The sequence below is a fragment of the Cervus elaphus genome, chromosome 5 (assembly GCF_910594005.1).
Source record: "Cervus elaphus chromosome 5, mCerEla1.1, whole genome shotgun sequence".
NCBI lineage: Eukaryota > Metazoa > Chordata > Mammalia > Artiodactyla > Cervidae > Cervus > Cervus elaphus.
In genome coordinates this window covers 8,719,319-8,737,813 of record NC_057819.1, presented here as the reverse complement: position 1 = coordinate 8,737,813, position 18,495 = coordinate 8,719,319, and the positions used below count along the sequence as shown (strand labels likewise).

At 50.0% G+C, this 18,495-nt stretch overlaps 1 protein-coding gene across 2 annotated transcripts in view; it reads left to right on the top strand.

The window, feature by feature from the left end:
• SSH1 (slingshot protein phosphatase 1) overlaps positions 1–18,495 on the top strand; it is a 55,629-nt gene that overhangs the window by 16,015 nt on the left and 21,119 nt on the right. Inside the window, exons 3-6 of one of the 2 annotated variants that reach the window (XM_043901541.1) lie at positions 9,819–9,922; positions 14,198–14,262; positions 14,731–14,852; positions 16,872–16,940. In XM_043901541.1, coding sequence (XP_043757476.1) covers positions 9,819–9,922; positions 14,198–14,262; positions 14,731–14,852; positions 16,872–16,940 — 360 coding nt within the window. Of the gene's footprint in view, positions 1–9,818; positions 9,923–10,021; positions 10,044–14,197; positions 14,263–14,730; positions 14,853–16,871; positions 16,941–18,495 lie in introns of those variants that run through there. The other variant, XM_043901542.1, reaches the window with a different exon arrangement.

Here is an 18,495-nt window from a genome sequence, read left to right as displayed (position 1 = left end):
CCGTTGGCCCTAAAGTGTTTACTTGTCTGATCAACCCCCTTGTCTGCCACCAGCTTCCCATCTCTGCGGCCACCTCTCCACTCCTTACCACACCCCCTCCCCAACCTGGAGGCCCTCCCTGCTCTGCCCACCAGAGGGTTTTCAGTCTGACTTGTTGGGAAAAAGCAGCAGACTTGCTCTCTGGAGTGTTTTCCCAAGGTGTCCACTCAGCAGAGGTTTGGCGCTTTCCGGTGAGACTTCCGGTGTCGTTTCCTGGCTTTTCCCCTTCTAGAACCACTAGAACTCGGATAAGCCACAAAACCTCTCCGAGCCTCAGTTTCCCTGTGTCTAAGATACTCACAGGTGGATGCTAAGGGTATCCATGACGTGCCCAGCAGGATGCACAGCAAAAATGTTCATCATTGACTTTACATTTGCTGAGTACGTTTGCAAAGTAATTGCTTTACATTACCTTCTGGGCACTGAGAGACGGAGAAGTCATAGCTTTGACTCTCCAGACTCTGGTGATGTGGACAACTTAGTTGTTGTGTTGTTTGAAGCACTCGGTTGCTAGAAGGACCCGACCGCCAGGTGGCTATTATAGCATTTATGCAGCAGTGAATCTTCCCCCCCCTCCCAAAGGTTGTAATGCTTAATTAGAAGTGTCTGATAATTGATTGAAGCTTGAGAAATATTTTCCCAGGTCACATGTTTTCATTGAATAATCGGGCATCTTGTTAATTTATTTTTTAAAAAGATTTGCAATAATTTATTATTTTAGGCTGCCCTGGGTCTTCATTGCCACACTTCGTTGCCTTCTCCAGTCCCGGCGAGTGGGAGCTTCTCTCGAGTTGCGGTGCATGGGCTCCTCATTGTGGTGGCTTCTCTTGTTGAGGAGCAGGAGCTCTGGGGCGTGTGGTCTCATTAGTTGAGGCGCACGGGCTTAGTTGTCCCGCAGCCTGTGGGGTCTTCCTGGGCCAGGGATCGAACCTGTGTCCCCTGCATTGGCAGGCAGATTCTTAACCACTGAGCCACCAGGGAACCCCTTTAATTTTTTTTATTGAAGTTCGGTTGATGAATAACATATATAAGTTACAGGTGTACTGTATAATGATGCATACTTTTTAAAGATTATGCTCCATTTATAGTTACTGTCAGCTTCTGGCTGTGTTTCCCATGTTGTACCGAACATCCTTGTTGCTTATTATACACATAATAGTTTGTCCCTCTTGATCCTCTGCCCCTGTGTTGCCCCTCCCCACTGGTAACCACTGGTTTGTTCTCTGTATCTGTGGTTCTTACGTGTCCTGTCCATTCTGTACGTGTTGAGTGAGCACCTAGTGTCGTAGCCACTCAGAGATGACCGAGGTGAGTTAGTCACGAAGTGGCTTTGAGGCTGGAGGAGGTACATAGCTCAGTCAGTTTGTGAGTATTTACTTCTGAGTATAGACTCTGTTGTATGCCAGGCAGTGACGAAGGCTTAAAAAATTACGTGTGGCCTGGCCCTGGAGTCCCATTGTGAAGTTAAGTACGCTGGCGTGAAGATGATATCACCACCAGTTAGTAGGTAAACAGGGCCAGGAACACAGTTTGGGTCCTTGGGGTCCTGTCCCTTTCTAAGTTTATGACCTTAAACAAATGACTCACCCCCAAAGTGCTCAGTGAGAAAAAGTGCTGTGAGATGTTGAAAAGCATGGCTTGCAGCGAGGGCGGCAAGGGAGTGCTTCATGGAGGAGGCGTGAACGTTGGTAGGTGGGCAGGACATGAGGAGGCTGTGTGTAGAGAAACAGAGTAGAAGAACTGACAAGCAATGGCAGGTGGGGGTGGAGCAGAGAACATGCGGAGTGTGGGAGGAATAGTGTAAGAGGTGATACCAGGAAGCTTTTTATTATAAATCACTTCCGCTAATTGCATTATAAGCCTTGAGGTCAGAGCATGTAAAGCTTAGCTTAGTAACAAATAGCTGTGGCTGCCACAGCAAGCAAGTTCAAAGACTCTGGGTTCTCTAGATGAGGCCACATCATCGAAAGCCCTGGAGCTGGGATCTAATGCAACAAGAGCAGTGGCTGGGAATGGCATGGAGCAGGTTAGAGGCCAGGGATCCTCTGTTCTCTGCCGTGATTCCACTAGGTTGCAGGCCCCCTGCGTAGCTGTGCCATTGAGATCATAGCTGTGCCATTGAGATCATAGCTGCTCGCCACACGTGGCTGATTAAAGCCCAGTATTCTTGGGCTTTCCTGGTGGCTCAGACGGTAAAGAATCCACCTGCAATGCGGGAGACCAGGGTTCCATCCCTGGGTCAGGAACACCCCCTGGAGAAGGGAACAGCTACCCACTCCAGTCTTCTTGCCTGGGAGATCCCATGGGCAGAGGAGCCTGGTGGGCTACAGTCCGTGGGGTCGCAGAGTCAGACACGACTGAGCAAATTTCACTACGAAAGTCAAATAAAAAGAGAAATTCAGCTTATCCATCTCATTCATCACCTTTCAAGCGTTCACACCCTAGGCCTCTCTGGCTGCCATATCAGACGGCACAGGTGGAGGCGATGTCCTTCCTCTTGGACAGCGTTGCCCCGCGGGGACTCCAGGGAGCCTGCACAGAGCTGGGCACACGGGGGTGGACGTTGCGTGGCTCACGGGGATGGGGGCCTGGGAAGGAAAGGGTGCCCTCGCCAGGTTAGGACGGGGCGACCCATGAATGTGGGATGGGGCTGCCTCCCAAAGAAAGGGCTGGGAACCAGGGACAGTTGAGACAGTCCGTTCTTGGAATTTTTGAGTTGTTTCAGAAAGCATTTCCTTCATGTGCCTGTTATTTCTGGCTGGCTGGGTTGTCTCTGCTGCCGTTGCATTTCCTGCACAATGCGGCCTTTCTCCCTCTGTGCTCACGAACGGGGCTTCGATCCCGGTGTACCAGACATTCACGGACAGATGTACCAGCTCCAGCCTCCACAGACGGGACCTGAAGGCTCATGGGGGCCGGCGAGGAGCCCTCCCGAGGTTTGCGGAGCCAAGCCAAGGCAGGGTATCTGCTGTCCTACTTAGGAAGGGGGAGAAGTCCTGCTTTTGCGAGCTTGCTGGTACATTCAGCTGCTCGCTCCCACCATTGCTGTGAAGGCACGCTGTGTAGCTGGCTGCAGAGAATGCCTCTTACTGTCCAAAATACTTGCGGACATTCCTTCTCTCTGAGAGGAGCCCACGCCTTCTGGCCAAACAATACATGCCCCAGCAGCAAAGACATTTGTAATGAGCCCTGCCAGCATTTCTTGCTGGTGACCCCGTTCCCTGAGTATAAGGCCCTGCAGAGCTGGAGTTTGCCTGTGGTCAGCATTCTGTGTGGAGGGGAGCCTTTGAGGAGAGGGCTCTGACTGGTAGGTGAATCAGGTGAGTTATTGTCTACACTTAGGGCCCAAAGAATGGCCTTTGGGACAAGGCCTTACCAAATGGCCCCATGAAGCACAGAGTGGAAATAAGGTGCTGGTACACCCCGGGGTCTCTGTGACTTTTGAATTTGAGTTCAAAATGAGAGAAGCATCCACAGGAGAACGGAGAGAGGGTTCTGTCTCCATCTGCAGGGTGCCAGCCTTACTCCCTATGGTAAGTCTTCCATCTCCTTTGTTGTTGTTGAACCACTAAGTCGTGTCCAACTGTGCTCCTCTGTCCCATGGGATTCTCCAGGCAAGAATACTGGAATGGGTTGCCATTCCATTTTCCAGGGGCTCTTCCTGACCCAGGGATTGAACCCAGGTCTCCCTCACTGCAGGCAGGTTCTTTACGTCTGAGCCACCGGGAAAGCCCAGTATTTGTTAACCTCAATGGAATTAATGGAACCCCCTCTTGGCGTGTACATGGGGACCACCTTTCCTATAGTGACAACTTTACAAGCATTCCATAAAGAATTATCATCAAGTCCACTGGACAAACCAGTCTACTCCGTAATCACTGGGCAGAGCGGTGTGCAATTGAGGGTTAATTCTATCCTTGCAAAAGTTACTCCATTCATTTTGAACAGTCCAGTCAATATGAAACCTTTTTTTAAAAGATTGAAGCATAGTTGATTGACAGTGTTGTGTTCATTTCAACCTTTTTTGGAGTCTATACTTTTAAGCCCATGTTCTCTGGTTTCTCTGTGCCTCCCCCCCCCAAGATGTAGCATCCGAAATCCTAAAATCATAACCAGTTAAGTAACTTCTTGTATCCTCTTCTATAAAATGAGTGTTGTAATGCCTGCTGGGTTCTCTGTAGGAGAGCTTCTTGAAGATCAAATAGGCTGACATCATCCAGAGAGCTTTGTCAACAGCCGGGCTTATCAGAGGTCTGATTCATTGTTATGATTGTCATCTCAGATGACTGTGATGCAGGACTGCCTTTCAAGGGCAGGAACACCTGTGACTCTGAAAGCATTTGGTAGGAAAAGGGCATTTGTAGTTATCTGCTAACCTGTTGTGCTACTTCCGAGGATGGTATCTTTTTTTTTTTTTGACCTGGCGTGGCCTTCTTTCATTGCACCTAATTGTGTTCGTATCCTTCCAAGAGGACCACAGTTTTTATGGCTGTTACCTTTCACCAGCAAAAACATGTGTCGTGTACCTGCTGTGTGTAAGGTCCTCTTATGAAGGAAGCAGTTTCCTCTTTGTCTTCTGTAATTGTTAAGTTCAGGGGTTCTTAGCCCTGACTGTGCTTCAGTAGCAGTTTTGGGACTCTTTTTTTAAAAAAGTGGGTGCCAAGGACTTGTTACAAACTTTCTTCATTAGAATCGGCTGATATTAGACCTGGACATGAATGTTTTAGAAGTTTTGTAGATTCTTCCCACGTACAGCCGAATTGGATATTAGAAGCATTAGTATCATGTTCTATTGTGTGATGTCTCTACACCGAGTGTTTCCCTTCTTCAAGGAATTATATTTCTAAGTGGCCTGGCACACATCCAAACTGCCCAAATGTGGACCCATCCCTTAAAGATTGTTGTCTTTACCTGGTCGACACTGATTTAGGCTTGGCCTACTGTGGTTCTCCTTACTCTGCAAATACTTGGCTATTTGAATGTCTAAACAGAGCCCTGTAAGGGAATATCAGAGCATACACATAATAGACCAGGCGTTAGAACCCAGAAATATGGATTCCCAGACCAGCGCATTGTATGTTTTTAAAGTTTGACATGCGCTTAGAGTCATCGAGGCAGTGGGTTAAAAATCAGGTTGCCCAGGCTCTCCCCCAGAGCCGGACTGACCTTCATTTGTGAGAAAGAAGAGAACGTCTTCCCGCAGAGCTTGGGAAGTAGATGGGGTGGCACGTGGTGGGCACTCGGGCAGCGGCAGTGCGGTTGGTGAGAAGCAGCTTCTTGACCAGTGTGGCTCTGCCCCTCCCCACCCCCCCCAGGACCCCTATTCAGTCCGGAAGGACTGGGTGATGTGTCCTGTCCCGAAACGGTGATGGTGGCGACCCCGGGGCTGACGCTGGGTCTTCTCTTTCTGAGGCTGTTGCCCGTCTCTCTCCAGCCCCTGTGTGCGTCCACGTGCTGGAAAGAAGGGCGGGGTACAGGTCCTCTCCTGACTCCTCAGTGCTGCTGGGCCTGGCCCCAGAGGGGCCTGCAGGGTCTCCACTCTGGTCCTCTCTCTGGGACGGGCAGCAGCGAGGGTGCTCCAGGGATTAAGAAGGTGGGCATGGGCCAGAGAGACATGGGTCTCAGCCTATCTCATAAAGATTATGCTCTTGCGGCTGAAGTTTCCTCAACCACAGAGCAAGAGCGATCGTAGCGCGTGTTTCACTTGATCCTCTTGTGCAGGTTAATTTTATCATTCGGGAGCTGGGAGAACCTTGCAGGTGAGGCCCTCCCAGAAGTCTCTCGGTGCCCTTCCTTCACAGAACATTGCCGAACCCGCCGCTCAGACGCACTTTCTTCCAGCCCTCCAGGCTTCCTTTCTCGGGGAGTTTAACCCGTCCTGCCTGGCATCGTATATAGTTAGTTGCGTTCTTAACGTCAATATTTCCTCTGCCAAAAGAAGCAGTAAAAGCAGAGCTGGCTTCCGCCAGGTGGGTTTCAGCGTCTCGTCCCCACCCTCTGGGACACCCACCTGCTCTTCCTGCGAAGCCCACCCTGTGCCCCTCTCTCAGAGCCCCTCCCCTTCCCTCTACCTGGAATACCGCTCCCCCCCCACACACACCCCAGATCTGCCTCCTCAAGGAGCAGTTAGCACGACCGAAGGACTTCCAGGACGTGTCTGTGCTTTTAAAAAACACCCAATAACCATGGCCGCTGCCCCCAGTCCCTGTTGGGCGAATGGATGGTGACTTGAAAGAAACAGAAATCTTCAGTCTGTCGGTTTGAACGAGAATGGGGCGGGTTTCTGGGCCGCCAGCTGTTTTTCCCCGCAGTTTCTAATGCACACCCTATCGCTTGTTCCCGAGGCCCACAAAAAGCCGTAGGAGTAAAAGTGATTAGAGGAACTTCAGCTGTTTTGCTCCCTCTGAATAGCCCTCTTTCATCAGGATAGGCAGGGACAAGGGCCTTTTTTAAACCCAAATATCAGGGAAGGACAAGGGTTCCAGCAGAGCCGTTTGCTCTCTGGGTGGGAACGCCATCCTTCCTTCCATCAGGACGGGCACTCTGCTGCTTCCCTGGAGGGCTCCGTCCAGCCTCCTGTTTGGACATCCATCCTTCTCCAGGGAGCGGGGAGGCCAGGGGCTGGGGGCCGTTCAGATCACACGATGTGACCATGGCAGGCGGTCGGGGACCTCTTCTGTGGTGCTGACATCTGCCTCTCCAGCCAGCCACCGCCCCCTCCTCCTGCTCCTCAGAGGCTTCCAGCAAACCTAGTATGTATCACCACCGCGATTTCTGTTTCCCTCCCGCGTCTCGGTTTCTGGGTGACAACTGGCTGTTGCTGCTCGGAGGGTGGGATTTTCCGGAGGACCCTGTCTGTTTGCAGTGCCCTGTACAAATTATGACCCCACGTCATCTCCTAAAACCGGCCTCTGAGACTCCTCTGTATCATGGAGATAAAAAGCGGCGAGGATGAAGGTAGGGAGGGAGGGGGGCTGAACTTGTTCTTAATCCCTGTTGGGATTTTCTCAAGGCGACTGAGGGAAACATTTCCGTTTTGTTTGCCTGCATCTGACTTCCCAGAGCTTTAGTCTAAAAAGCTGTCTTTTTGGGGACCAGCATCTTTGGGGAAAAGGCTGATTTTGCTGGAATGAGGATGGGTGGTTTGTGGATGTGTTTTCCTCATCCAGAGAACCTAGAAAAGGTGCACCATTCCCAAAGTGGGGGTGTCTGGAGACTGATGAACCCGGGGACCGTGTGGTGTCAGAGCCCTGGCTCCTGGAGACAGTTGCTCACATCAGCCACCCAGTGGGCGAGTGAGGCTCTGGTGAGCTCAGAGCAGAAGACGGGAAGCAGGGCCATAAAGAATATCCGTGTGTCATTTTCATAGGTCCCATGACTGCCGGGCTCTGTGGCCTCTGGGCCCTGGGAGTCATCCAGAGAGGGTTTTTCCTTGTGCCCCATCTGCTTACTGTCTGAGCCGCGGGGCCGTCTCCGAGGCTGGGGAGGATGTGTTCTCTGAGCCTCCCCGCCTACCGCTTCAGATCTCACCCTGACCGCTTCAGATCTCACCCTGCACAGAGGAGGACAGAGGCAGAGTGTTCCCGGGGAGCCCAGGCACACAGCCCCGTGAATTGACATGTAGCCTCAAGGCTCTTGATTCTGTAACAGCCTCAGAAACACTGAGGAACAACGGGCCTCGAAAGCGATCACGGGATAAAACCAGCCTATTCTTTTGTGTTGTTCCTCCTCCACCCCCCCCCTCACCCCCACCCCCAAGGAAATATAAGGGAAACCAAGGGGAATTTTTGCCCATGATTTTCAAGGCAAAGGTCACCGTCAGTGGCTGGCTGTTTCCAGAGGGCTCAGGTTTCTGGTCACTATGGATTTTTTTTTCCTTTTTTTTTTTTTAAACTTATGAACAAAAAGGTTGATGATGCCTTGCAGAGTTTTCCCCCCGCCTGCCCCCTGCCAGCTCCTTCGATGAACTGATTGCTGTTTGAAGTTTCATGCGTTTTGTTGGAGTCTCTCGGGCAGCGATAAAAGTAGGTAGTAAGTGATCCGTGTCTTACCTAAAACAGCATAGTTCAGAAAACAAACTCAGTTGTAAGATTTTAAGGAAAGGGTGAGTGACAAGTTTCAGGGGTAGAAAAGCGTGGGGCAGGTCTCCGCCGTCTGCTCGAACTAGACAGCCTGGGTTGTCTGTCGGCCAATGGATGCTAACGAGGTTTTTGCCTGCCGTGGGTAAGTGAGACTCACAGAAAGGGTGCCTCTTGCTTCTTCCATTATTTATAGTCCTAGGCTCCTCACACGTACAGGACGCACAGGGTGGAAAGCGTGACTTGGCAGCATGTGACGGTGGGTGAAGAAGCGCCGTCCAGGTGTGAGCTGTTGCCCATAGCAAAGAGATGAAGCCAGTTGGCAGTAGGATAAGAGGGGCAGAACTAAAACCTGAACGTTTGCTATTTGAGCCGTCGTGATTTTTTAGCGTGCGAGGCAGAAAAACGAACAGATTTCGTTGGCGGTCTTCACAGTATGGAAGATAACCGTTTTTTTTTTTCAATTCCAGAAACTGCTGACTTGACACTGGCCCCTGCGGTGAGGTTTCCTAGCTCCTGGAGTTGTATTTTAGACTTAGCTGAATATTCCAGGATGAGAATGTTTAACTACCAACTTTAGCTGTCCTGGGCAGTGATGATTTTGTTGTTTTATGTTACACAAGATGTCCTTGTGTTTCAGTCAAGAATTGATTTGTTTTTTGTTTTTTTTAAAGTGCTTCTGTTTCTTAGAGATTTTTCTTTCAATCAAATATGTTAATTGGTTGCTCAAGAGAGAATGAATGATATATATAGCTCCCTATAATTTGAACTGTGATCTTTCACAGATAAATGAATAAAAATGAAATGTTTTTGCCTTATGACTCTGAAAGTTAAAATATCATTTACAAAAGTTAATATTTGCTCAATACGGTAAATTTGGAAGATGCTAAGAAGTAGAAGGAAGATAACCTTAGCACTATTAATAATTTTGGTGTGTCTTATGTGTAGTTTTCAGAGATGATGGTTTTTTCTAAGTCATTGGTGGTAATTAGTAGCTGATATAGTCTATCAGTTCATACAGGCAGGATTTCTATATAAGCTAAAGATTTTCTTGGTAGCCAAGTCATGAAAGTTAAATTTTTTATTGTAATTCTTAAAATCACATGTTGACTATGGATATTATTGCCTGTTAAAGTAACAAGACCAAAGATTCCCTCTGCTGAGAAGTTCACTGGGTTAACTCGAGCTTTTCTATGGGAACAGCGGACACAGCCACCGTTTTTTTTAAGATGCAAACAGATAGTGAAAGTGTGATTTCATCTTCCTTATGCTCTGTAAACCGAAGACTCCAGGAAGCAGTGAGGCTGTTAAAAGTTCAGAGCGCTGGGGGCAGAGATCAACAGCAAAAGTCTGAAAAATTCACAAAAGGAGCCATCCTCTGCTCATCAGAGAGTCGGTCTCTGTTTCCAGAAGACATGATATTACAGTGGGGTCCCTTCACAGCGTCCTGCAGAAAGGGGCTCCGGGCGCCGGAGGTGCCCGCGGAGACCCTCAGGTGTTGTAGCCGAAGCATCCCCCTTTATCCCGTAAACTCTCCAGCAGCAGGGAGTCCTGTGTGAAGTCACCGTAGGAACTATTTCAGCCCGTTGGCGTGTTTCTGTGCCACTCTCCAGCTTTCCGTCTGCAGCTCGTCTTTGCCCGTTTTCCTCTGTGAATTCCAGCCTGACTGTGCTCTGTGTTTTTTTTTTTTTCTCTCCCCAGCTTAAGTGAGAGCTTTTTCATGGTGAAAGGAGCAGCCCTCTTCCTACAGCAGGGAAGCAGCCCTCAAGGCCAGCGGAGTCTTCAGCACCCCCACAAGCATGCAGGTGATGGCTCTAAACTGATGCTCTTACCCAGGGAGTTACCTTCTGTGCCACAGAGCAACCCTCCAGCACTGGCGTTCAGCACTTGGCTGGTTTTCAAGGCCAGGGAAATAGCGCAGCACAGGTTGGTAATGACAGGTGCAGGTTAGAGGCTCTCTTCTTGAGGCCATGTGTGTCTTCCTGACGGCACTGGGAGCCAGCACCCCTTTGACCACGCGTGTGTATATAAGAAGGTCAGCAGCTTTCTGTTTGGATGTAGATTCCCTACTCAGTCTATCAGTTAACTGCAGATTTTAAGTTACAGTATCCTGGGCTCCTCCTGGTGGCTCAGACAATAACGAAGTTGCCTGCAACGCAGAAGACCCCGGGTTTGATTCCCCGGTTTGGGAAGATCCCCTGGAGAAGGGAATGGCTGCCTGCTCTTGCCTGGAGAATTCCATGGACGAGGAGCCTGGCAGGCTGTAGTTCACGGGGTTGCAAAGAATTGGACAGAACTAAGCAGCTAATTTTCACTTTCTTCACATGCCTTTTTAACGAATGCACCAGAGCACCTTATAGCCAGATGTTGTCCCCTTGAAAATTACTGCCTTGGGGTGCTGGATGTCTAGTCTGTCATTGCTCTGAGCATTTGGAAAGCTCTCATTTGGGGAATTTCTTACAAACCTTGGGCACGTACTGGGGTGGGAAGTCTTTATTCTTTAATGGTGGGTTGGTTTTTTGGAAGTAGACAGAAATTGTAACATGGGATCAAACCAAATACTCACTGAGGCACAAAAGCAAGGAAATAAGAAATGTCTACAAGGACTTCCCTGGCAGTCTGGTGGTTAAGACTTTGCCTTCCAATGCAGAGGGTGCAGGTTCAGTCCCTGGTTGGGGAACTGAGATCCCATGTGCCTGTGACCAAAAAACCAAAACAGAGAAACAGGAGCAATATTGTAACAAGTTCAATAAAGACTAAAAATGGTCTACATCAAAAAAAACAAAAAAAACACCTTTCAAAAAAAGAAAAGAAATGCCCAGGAAGTGAAAGACAGGGAAGACTGACTTGCTGCAGGCTGTGGGGTTGCAAAGAGTTGGACTGAGTGACCGAACAAGAACAAAGTAATAAGACTGGTTTTCTTAGGTGACTTGACCCTGAACCTGAAGGTATTTGGGAGTAAAGGATTAGGGAGGCATTTGCGTACAAGTGGATCTTTGTAGCCAGTGGGGAGTGTCTCCAGGCGCTTCTTGGATGGGCAGCTCACGTCTGAATAGGCACTGGAAAGACCTCGCCTCTCAGAACAACAGCGAATCAAAGGAGCTGGCAGTCGGGGCCAGTTCTGTTGTCGCTTCAGTCATCTTGTTTGTCTAACCTCAAGTCAATCAAGCCTCATCTGGGAGCTGAGTCCCTAGGCTAGAATTTCCTGTCTTAGATTTTATAGCAAACCCTAAGGCTCAGTCAATATTGTCACATGCCGGTATTTATAATCAAGATTTAGGTCTGTCGTAAGCTAAGTAAACAATCCTTCTGCACAGGGAGACAGTGTGTTTTGTGGAAAGAATATTTGCTCTGGAGCCAGACAGACCTGGCTTCTAATCCCAGTTCTGCAAGCGTGCAGAACTTTCAGAGTCAATTTCTGAGCCTTGGTCTCCTAATCTTTACAATGGGCATCAAATATCGGTAACTCAGATGACGAGAAATTTACAATTTGTGCACATTAACAGGTCTACCTTCTCCTAGGTGCTCTGCCTACTTAGCTGTAATTATTGCTACAGTGGCTGCTGGTACAATAAAACCACAAACAGAACCTTTGCTCCTTAATCTGCAGCAGTTCTGCCCTGTTAGGAGTGTAAACTGTCGTTCGTGGCTTAACCATAACGCGTAAGCAAAGCCAATGCTCAGTTTTGTTCCCTAAGTATTAAATGTCTCCTTCCTCAAATTCAATGAGTATTTGCATACTGTGTGCAATCTTGGGGAAGTGGCTACAAAACTGTCTTGTAAAATCCCTCATTCCAGCCGGTTGGTGCATCTCTGGAAGGTAACACAAGAATGGGAAGGGAGCCTGATGTGTTGGCTTTTCTGCCCTGGGGTCTGGGGGGGTCAGTGAGCTCAAAAAAGCGGGGCTTGCCCACCGGCCACAGATGCTCAGTACATGACTGTGGGTCAGGCACACATTGGACTTCACGGCAAGTCCCCCAGATGACCCGCAGGCCCTAAGCAAGCCCCGTGCCAAGCTGAGGACCGTTGCGGCTTAACTCTACGCGTTAAGTAATTCTGCTCAGTCCAGTCGGGCCGAGACGCTTCCTTCCCAGGGCCGACCTGTACTTCAGACTCACATTCTCTGCTTTCTTTTTGCAAGTGCTTACTGAGCACTTTAACATGCAGAGACTGTGTGAGGCTGCCAGGCCCGGGGTTGGGATTTCTCTCTGTCAGCAATTCCACGTCTCAGCAGACAGCCCCACTGAAAGGCCGCTATCTGTGTGGAAAGCTTCGTTTTCACTGAGCCACTCATCAGACAGGGGACTGGGGTCCGCCTTCCTCAGTGTGCTTCCGTGACTCGGGGTAGGTGGTGGGGGCGCCCAGGCGAGCCGGGAACCAGCCGTGGTGGGTGTGTGCCATCCTGACGTTGATGACACGACAGGTGAGCGTGCCATTGGGTGGAGAAAAGGAGCGAGCATCGTCCCCTCACGTCATTCCTCATGGGCGTGGTGCCAGCCTAGGGTGGTGTTCTCTGTGGGATCCTGGAAGAGGGAAGACAAGGGGGCAGGTTTCCAACAAACTGACTCCTCTCTGAGGCTGGAAGTGCCGTTTGCACATCATTTGTCAACCTTCTCTAAGGTTAAAAAGATGCTTTTTGCCAAAGGAACATGTCCAGGGGCTTCCCTGGCCATCCAGTGGTTGAGACTCTGCACTTCCACGGCAGGGTGCAAGGGGTTTAATCTCTGGTCAGGGAACTAAGATCCTACACACCACATGGCCATAAAAAAGAAAAATTTCTTGAACTAAATAAAAAAATGAAAATTCAGCATACCAACTTAAAAAAATTATATGGGAAAAGCAAGTTTAAAAAAAAAAAAGGAACACATCCGGTGGGTTAATCCCTCTGGGTTCTAATTATAATCTGTAGGCTCTTTTTTTTCTTAAGATAATTGTTTCTTAGCAGTGTTGCACAACCTGAAATGATTATGGATTTTCTGTGAATTACTCCTTGTACTTTTCTTCTGCATCAGCATCTTTACAGTTGAACCATTTCTTCAGGAAGAACCCCACACAGACATATTTGAAATATACATAAGCTGGGGAAAAAAGCGGCATTGGAACCACCCTCCCTACTTACTAGTTAGGAAGCTCAGTTAGGGGTCCCTTGTGCCTGGGACACGCAGCCCTTCTGTGGGTTGGATCCTGCATGGCTTTGGAGGCTCACCACCTCCAAGAAACTCTCTTCCCCTCCCTGCAGCCCAGAGGCATCCCCAGGGACCCTGCGGCCACTCAGTGATGTTCGGAGGCTGACCCTGGATTCCCATCTGTTTTCAATTACCCAGGGGAAACAAACAGAAAAAGAGTATATGATTTTTAGCAGGAAAAAAAAGAATGCCATTGCTATTTACTCAAATTATATCTCTGGGTACCCAGCACATACCTGCTCTCTGTGGAGTGACTTAAAACATTTCCCCTCCTGCTTATAGAAGTCGTGTCTTTCACCCTTTCTTATGGAAAGTGGTGTGTGTGTGTTAGTCACTCAGTCATGTCCAGCTCTTTGTGACCCCATGGACTGTAGTCCCATCAGACTCCTCTGTCCTTGGGATTCTCCAGGCAAGAATACTGGAATGGGTTGCCATTCTCTTCTCTCAGGGATCTTCCTGACCCAGGGATTGAACCCATGTCTCCTGCACTGAAGGCAGATTCTTTAAGTGGAAAATAACCCCAAGTCCTTTTTCTTTCAGACCAGCCCTCAGCAAATCCCTCTCTTCATCTGTGTCTATAGTTTCTGCTGCCCTCCCCCCACCCCCCACAAAGTCACGTTTGCTTGAATTTAATAACGTTTCTCCTCTTGGCTTGTCTGTATTTTTCAGATTTTGTATGTTAAAAAAAAAAATCCACATTGCATTTTGTTCATAAAACAAAAGCAACTTTAAAAAACCTGGCAGTGAACTCTCACCCATGCTCATTGTGCAGTATTCTGGAGTGTACTAAGGGAAGTCTAGGTCTGCCAGACCCTCAAAAACCAGCCTCTCCTGGGTGTCTGCCTAGAAAGTAGGTGGGTGACCTGTTTTAAACTTTCTCCATTCATCCAACAGGGGACCTGCCTCAGCATCTTCAAGTCATGATCAACCTTCTGCGCTGTGAAGATAGAATCAAGCTGGTAAGAAGAGACGAGAGTGGCAAGTTTTCATTTTTAACTGTGACATTTGGTAGGCACTTATTGACAAGCAAGAGTTGGAAGAGAGGTCAGGGAATGGCGGGGGGGGGGTTGGCTCTCTTACATTATAGCAAATTCTCCCAAGCTGTTCACTAAGACCAAATCCCCATCTGCTCCTCTGTCCCCAGAAGGTGCAGGAAAGGATGGATAAGGTCTCTGGGTCAGTCTGTGCTGAGCTGGAATCGTCTTTCTCTGGGTTTTATTTGTTCACCTATATTTAACGAAGTTTGAGGGTCTTCTCTGAGCCAAGTGCTGTCCCGCATGCTGGGGATAATAACCAGATATAAGACTTTCATCTTAATTCCAAAATTCAGAGGAAAGATAAAAACAAAAGTCTCTGGTCTTGGGCTGGTGGAGGAAGGGGCGGCCGCCTGGAAAGGCAGGCCGATGAGAGCATGTCCACCCATCTAGGCCGTGCGCTTGGAGAGTGCCTGGGCGGAGCGGGTCCGCTACATGGTGGTGGTTGACAGCAGCGGGCGCCAGGACACGGAGGAGAGTATCCTGCTGGGAGTCGACTTCTCCAGTAAGGAGAGGTGAGTCTGCTCTGCACGGTGGCTCCCCTCTGCAACAGGGCCAGGAGTTTCTGCTGGAAAAAGGTTTCCGGGGCCCCACACCCACAGTGGGGACAGTAGCTGACAAGGTGGTCAGGCCCTGGGGACTGTGGAGCCCCTCGTTTTAGCTTTCATGTGCTGTGCTGGTCCAGTCTCTGCTCTGAGAGCTTAGGGTCTACTCTCTGCTTAGAGATTTAACCCTGGGTCCCAGGGGTGCCCTAGAAGAGGGCACCTTAACCAGGAGGGCTTCCTGGAGGAGGTGACAGCTGTGGTGAACACCCCAGGGCAAGCAGGAGCCGGACCAGGTAAAGCAGGAAGGCGCCTTCCAGGCCGACCATCCCATATGGAAGTATGTGATTGATGGGCATTATATCAAGGGCCTGATTCAGTATTAATACCCCGTGGATTCCCAAGTACTTGTTGATGGGTCCTGGGTCAGAGGCTTGAAGAGAGGTTGGGAATTTCCCAATAACTGGAGGCCAAGTTTCTATAGTTATATCATAGACCTTATTATGTGTGTGAAATGGAGGTGAACGACTCTCCTTAAATCTCGGAGAAGTTAATGCGAGTGAGGTCATTGCAGAACCTGAATTTGTTAAAGCTGGACTAGAGGAGACTCCCTTTATTCCTCATTAACCTGCCCTTCACTAAGCAAGCCATGCATTTGCCTTCTCCTGAGTATGAGGCAACAGCCTCAATCCAGGCACACAGGGCTGCACCAGCATCCACGGTTCTCGGCCTCAAGGAGCCTGTAAGCTCAGCGGGGAGAGAGCCGTCACCAGAAGTCAGGGTGGCGTGCCCAGTGATGGAGAAGCGTGGGGTGGTCGTGGGGACCCAGGAGAGGCGTGGGCCTGGTGGGGAGCCTGCCAGAGGCCTTCAGAAGCAGGCGATGGCTAAGCCGAGTCTTAGAGGACGAGTGGGCTTGTCAGGTGAGTCCGGGGTTGGGGCAGGTCAGAGGGTGCGTTGGAAGAGCATTTCAGGCAGAATTGATATCAGAAACCACGAGCTGTAGAGGCAGACCATGCTGTCTCCTCTTGTTGCGAGGGGGCTGCCGCTAGCCCCACCCTTGCGACCAAGACTCCATTGCTTGTTACAAGCAAATGAAGTAACAGGAAGGCAGATACAGAAGCACAGGGTTTGAAAAGATCCCCCACGGCTGCTGATACTCGGAGGATGAGTGGGTTTCATAAACCCGAGGACTGCCGTGTGCGTGGCTTTGTATGCATAGACATACTCCCTTGGGGTCTGTCAGCCCGCAGCAGAGATGCCCGTATAGGGTCCCCAGAGGTGGTCTGAGTTGGCCCTGGCAGTGATGGCTGTTTCTCACAAGCCGACTCTTTTTCAAATGCCTGAAGAATTTTCATAGTGATCCGAGGAGACCCTCTGATAAAACCCTTTCTTTCCGTCTGTGTTTCTCAGCAATGCCAGGCTCTGAAGTGGTCAGGTATCGTTTCGCTGTTGGGATGGGCAAAAAAAAAAGCAGATGAAGCTGAATTTTAAAACACCAGCTGCACAGCAGGTACAGAAGCAGAGGTCCAGAAGCGAACCCCAGTCCTGGTGTTGGCACTCTCCCCACCCCCGCCACCCCAGGACAGGAGACGGAGGGTAGCTGCCACCACTTTCCTGTGCCGCCCAAGCTGTGTGTAGCCTCATGCCAGGCATGTGCCTGCTGCTGTCGGCTTCACCCCCGCTGCACTGCGGGCGTGTGGTCAGCTGGTTGCTCCTGGCCCCCGAGAGCTGCAGCTCAGACCTGGCATTTATGAGTCGTGGTTCCCCGTGACTGTCTCTAAGCTGAGGTTTGTGGCCATCCCAGGCCCGCGTCTTCTGGAATTCAGTGGTGAGCAGTCCCTGCGTTCAGATCCACCCCTAGGCAGCCGGACCCAGGGCACGTGGTGGTTCCTCCCCGTGAACTGGACCAGCTGGGTGGAGACACAGCGAGGGAAGGCCTCGTGCAGGAGGGTGGACCCTAACTCCAGATATCTCCTCTTCCCTCCTGTGTAGTAAAAGCTGTACCATCGGAATGGTTCTCCGACTGTGGAGCGACACAAAAATCCACCTCGATGGAGATGGGTAAGGAGATCTCTTTAGAAAGGCTTCTTTCACCCTAGACTTTGAAACACGAGTCAGTTTGGACATTGGATAATCATTAACAGACTCTCGTGTGTGACATGTTTATGACGTCAGGGGAGTATCATTGCCCTCCCGCGAGGCACACAAGGCACGGTCCCTTTGGGACGTGTTACCAGGGGGTTTGGGCTTCCCTGGGGCTCAGTGGCAAATAATCCATCTGCCAATGCAGGGCACATGGGTTTGATCCCTAGGTTGGGAAGATCCCCTGGAGGAGGAGATGGCAACCCACCCCAGTATTCTTGCCTGGGAAATCCCGTGGACAGAGGAACCGGGCTGGCTATAGTCCATTTGGTGGAAAAGAGGCAGGCACAACTGAGCACGCACACACCTCTAATGAGAAGGGAGTTTGGGTCATGAGGTACCAACAGAAACATTCTACTTTTTGGGAGATCGTCTGCTGTATGAAGTTCAAGATGAGCATTAAACAGACGTTCATTCATTTGCCTTGAGTTGTTAAATGAACACTCGCCGTGTGCCCTCCCTGGGGCTGGTCCTTGCAAGTGCATGGGTGAATATGGTGCGGCTGGACTTCCCGGTCTCTGGGGGCTGAGGGAAGACACAGAAGCAACAGGTGCAGTGGTGTTTCAGGTGCCATGTGGGGGCGCTGCAGAGGAGGAATCATCCGAACGGGCCTGGGCTCGTAGACCAGGGCCAGAGGGCGGTCCAGATCTGAGAGCGGCAGCGAGGTGGGGGGGACCTCAGGGACGGCCACGAGTGGGAAGAAGCAGGAGAGGAAGTGATCTCCACTGAGATTCCAGCAAGAAAAGTTATGTGGCTGCATAGATAAAACTGGGAGGGAAAAATTAAAATTAGATTTACTGAAGACATGGGCTTACAATTACTTTTTAATTTTTTTTTAATTTTTATTTGTCTACTTTAAAAAAAATTTTTGGCCCTGCTGTGCAGCTTGCAAGATCTTAGTTCCTCAGCCAGGGATCGAACCTGTGCCCCCGCAATGAAAGCAAGGAGCCTTAGCCATTGAACCTCCAAGGAATTGCCATATATATTTCCCTTTTAAACTTTTATCTTTCCTTAATGTGTTTGTTATGCAACTCTGAAAAACACAGATGGGGACTTCCCTGATGGTCCAGTGGCTGTGACTCCAAGCTCCCAATGCAGAGAGCCCCTGGTTTGATCCCTAGTCAGAGAACTAGATCCCACATGCCTGTACCTAAGACCCTAATGAAAAAAGAGAACCTAGATAGTGTGTGTGGGGCCAGAAGTTGGGGAGCGGGGTGGGCAAGTGAAGCGAGAGTGTCCACTGCTGGGGTTTCCCTTTGCTGGGCTTTCGGTTTTTGGCTGACTTTGCGTTGGTGGGTTAGAAGCCAGTCTTCCGACCTGTCTCTCTCATTTTTTTTGGCTTTTGCCCTTGTCTCTGTGGCCAGCGGTCCCTTGTCAGACAGGGTGAGACAGACTTGTCCTCGGGGTGTCCGCCGCCGCCTGGCAGTGCTGTGGTTGGGGGCCCCGCCTTCTCACCACGCCGTCTTCTGTTTTT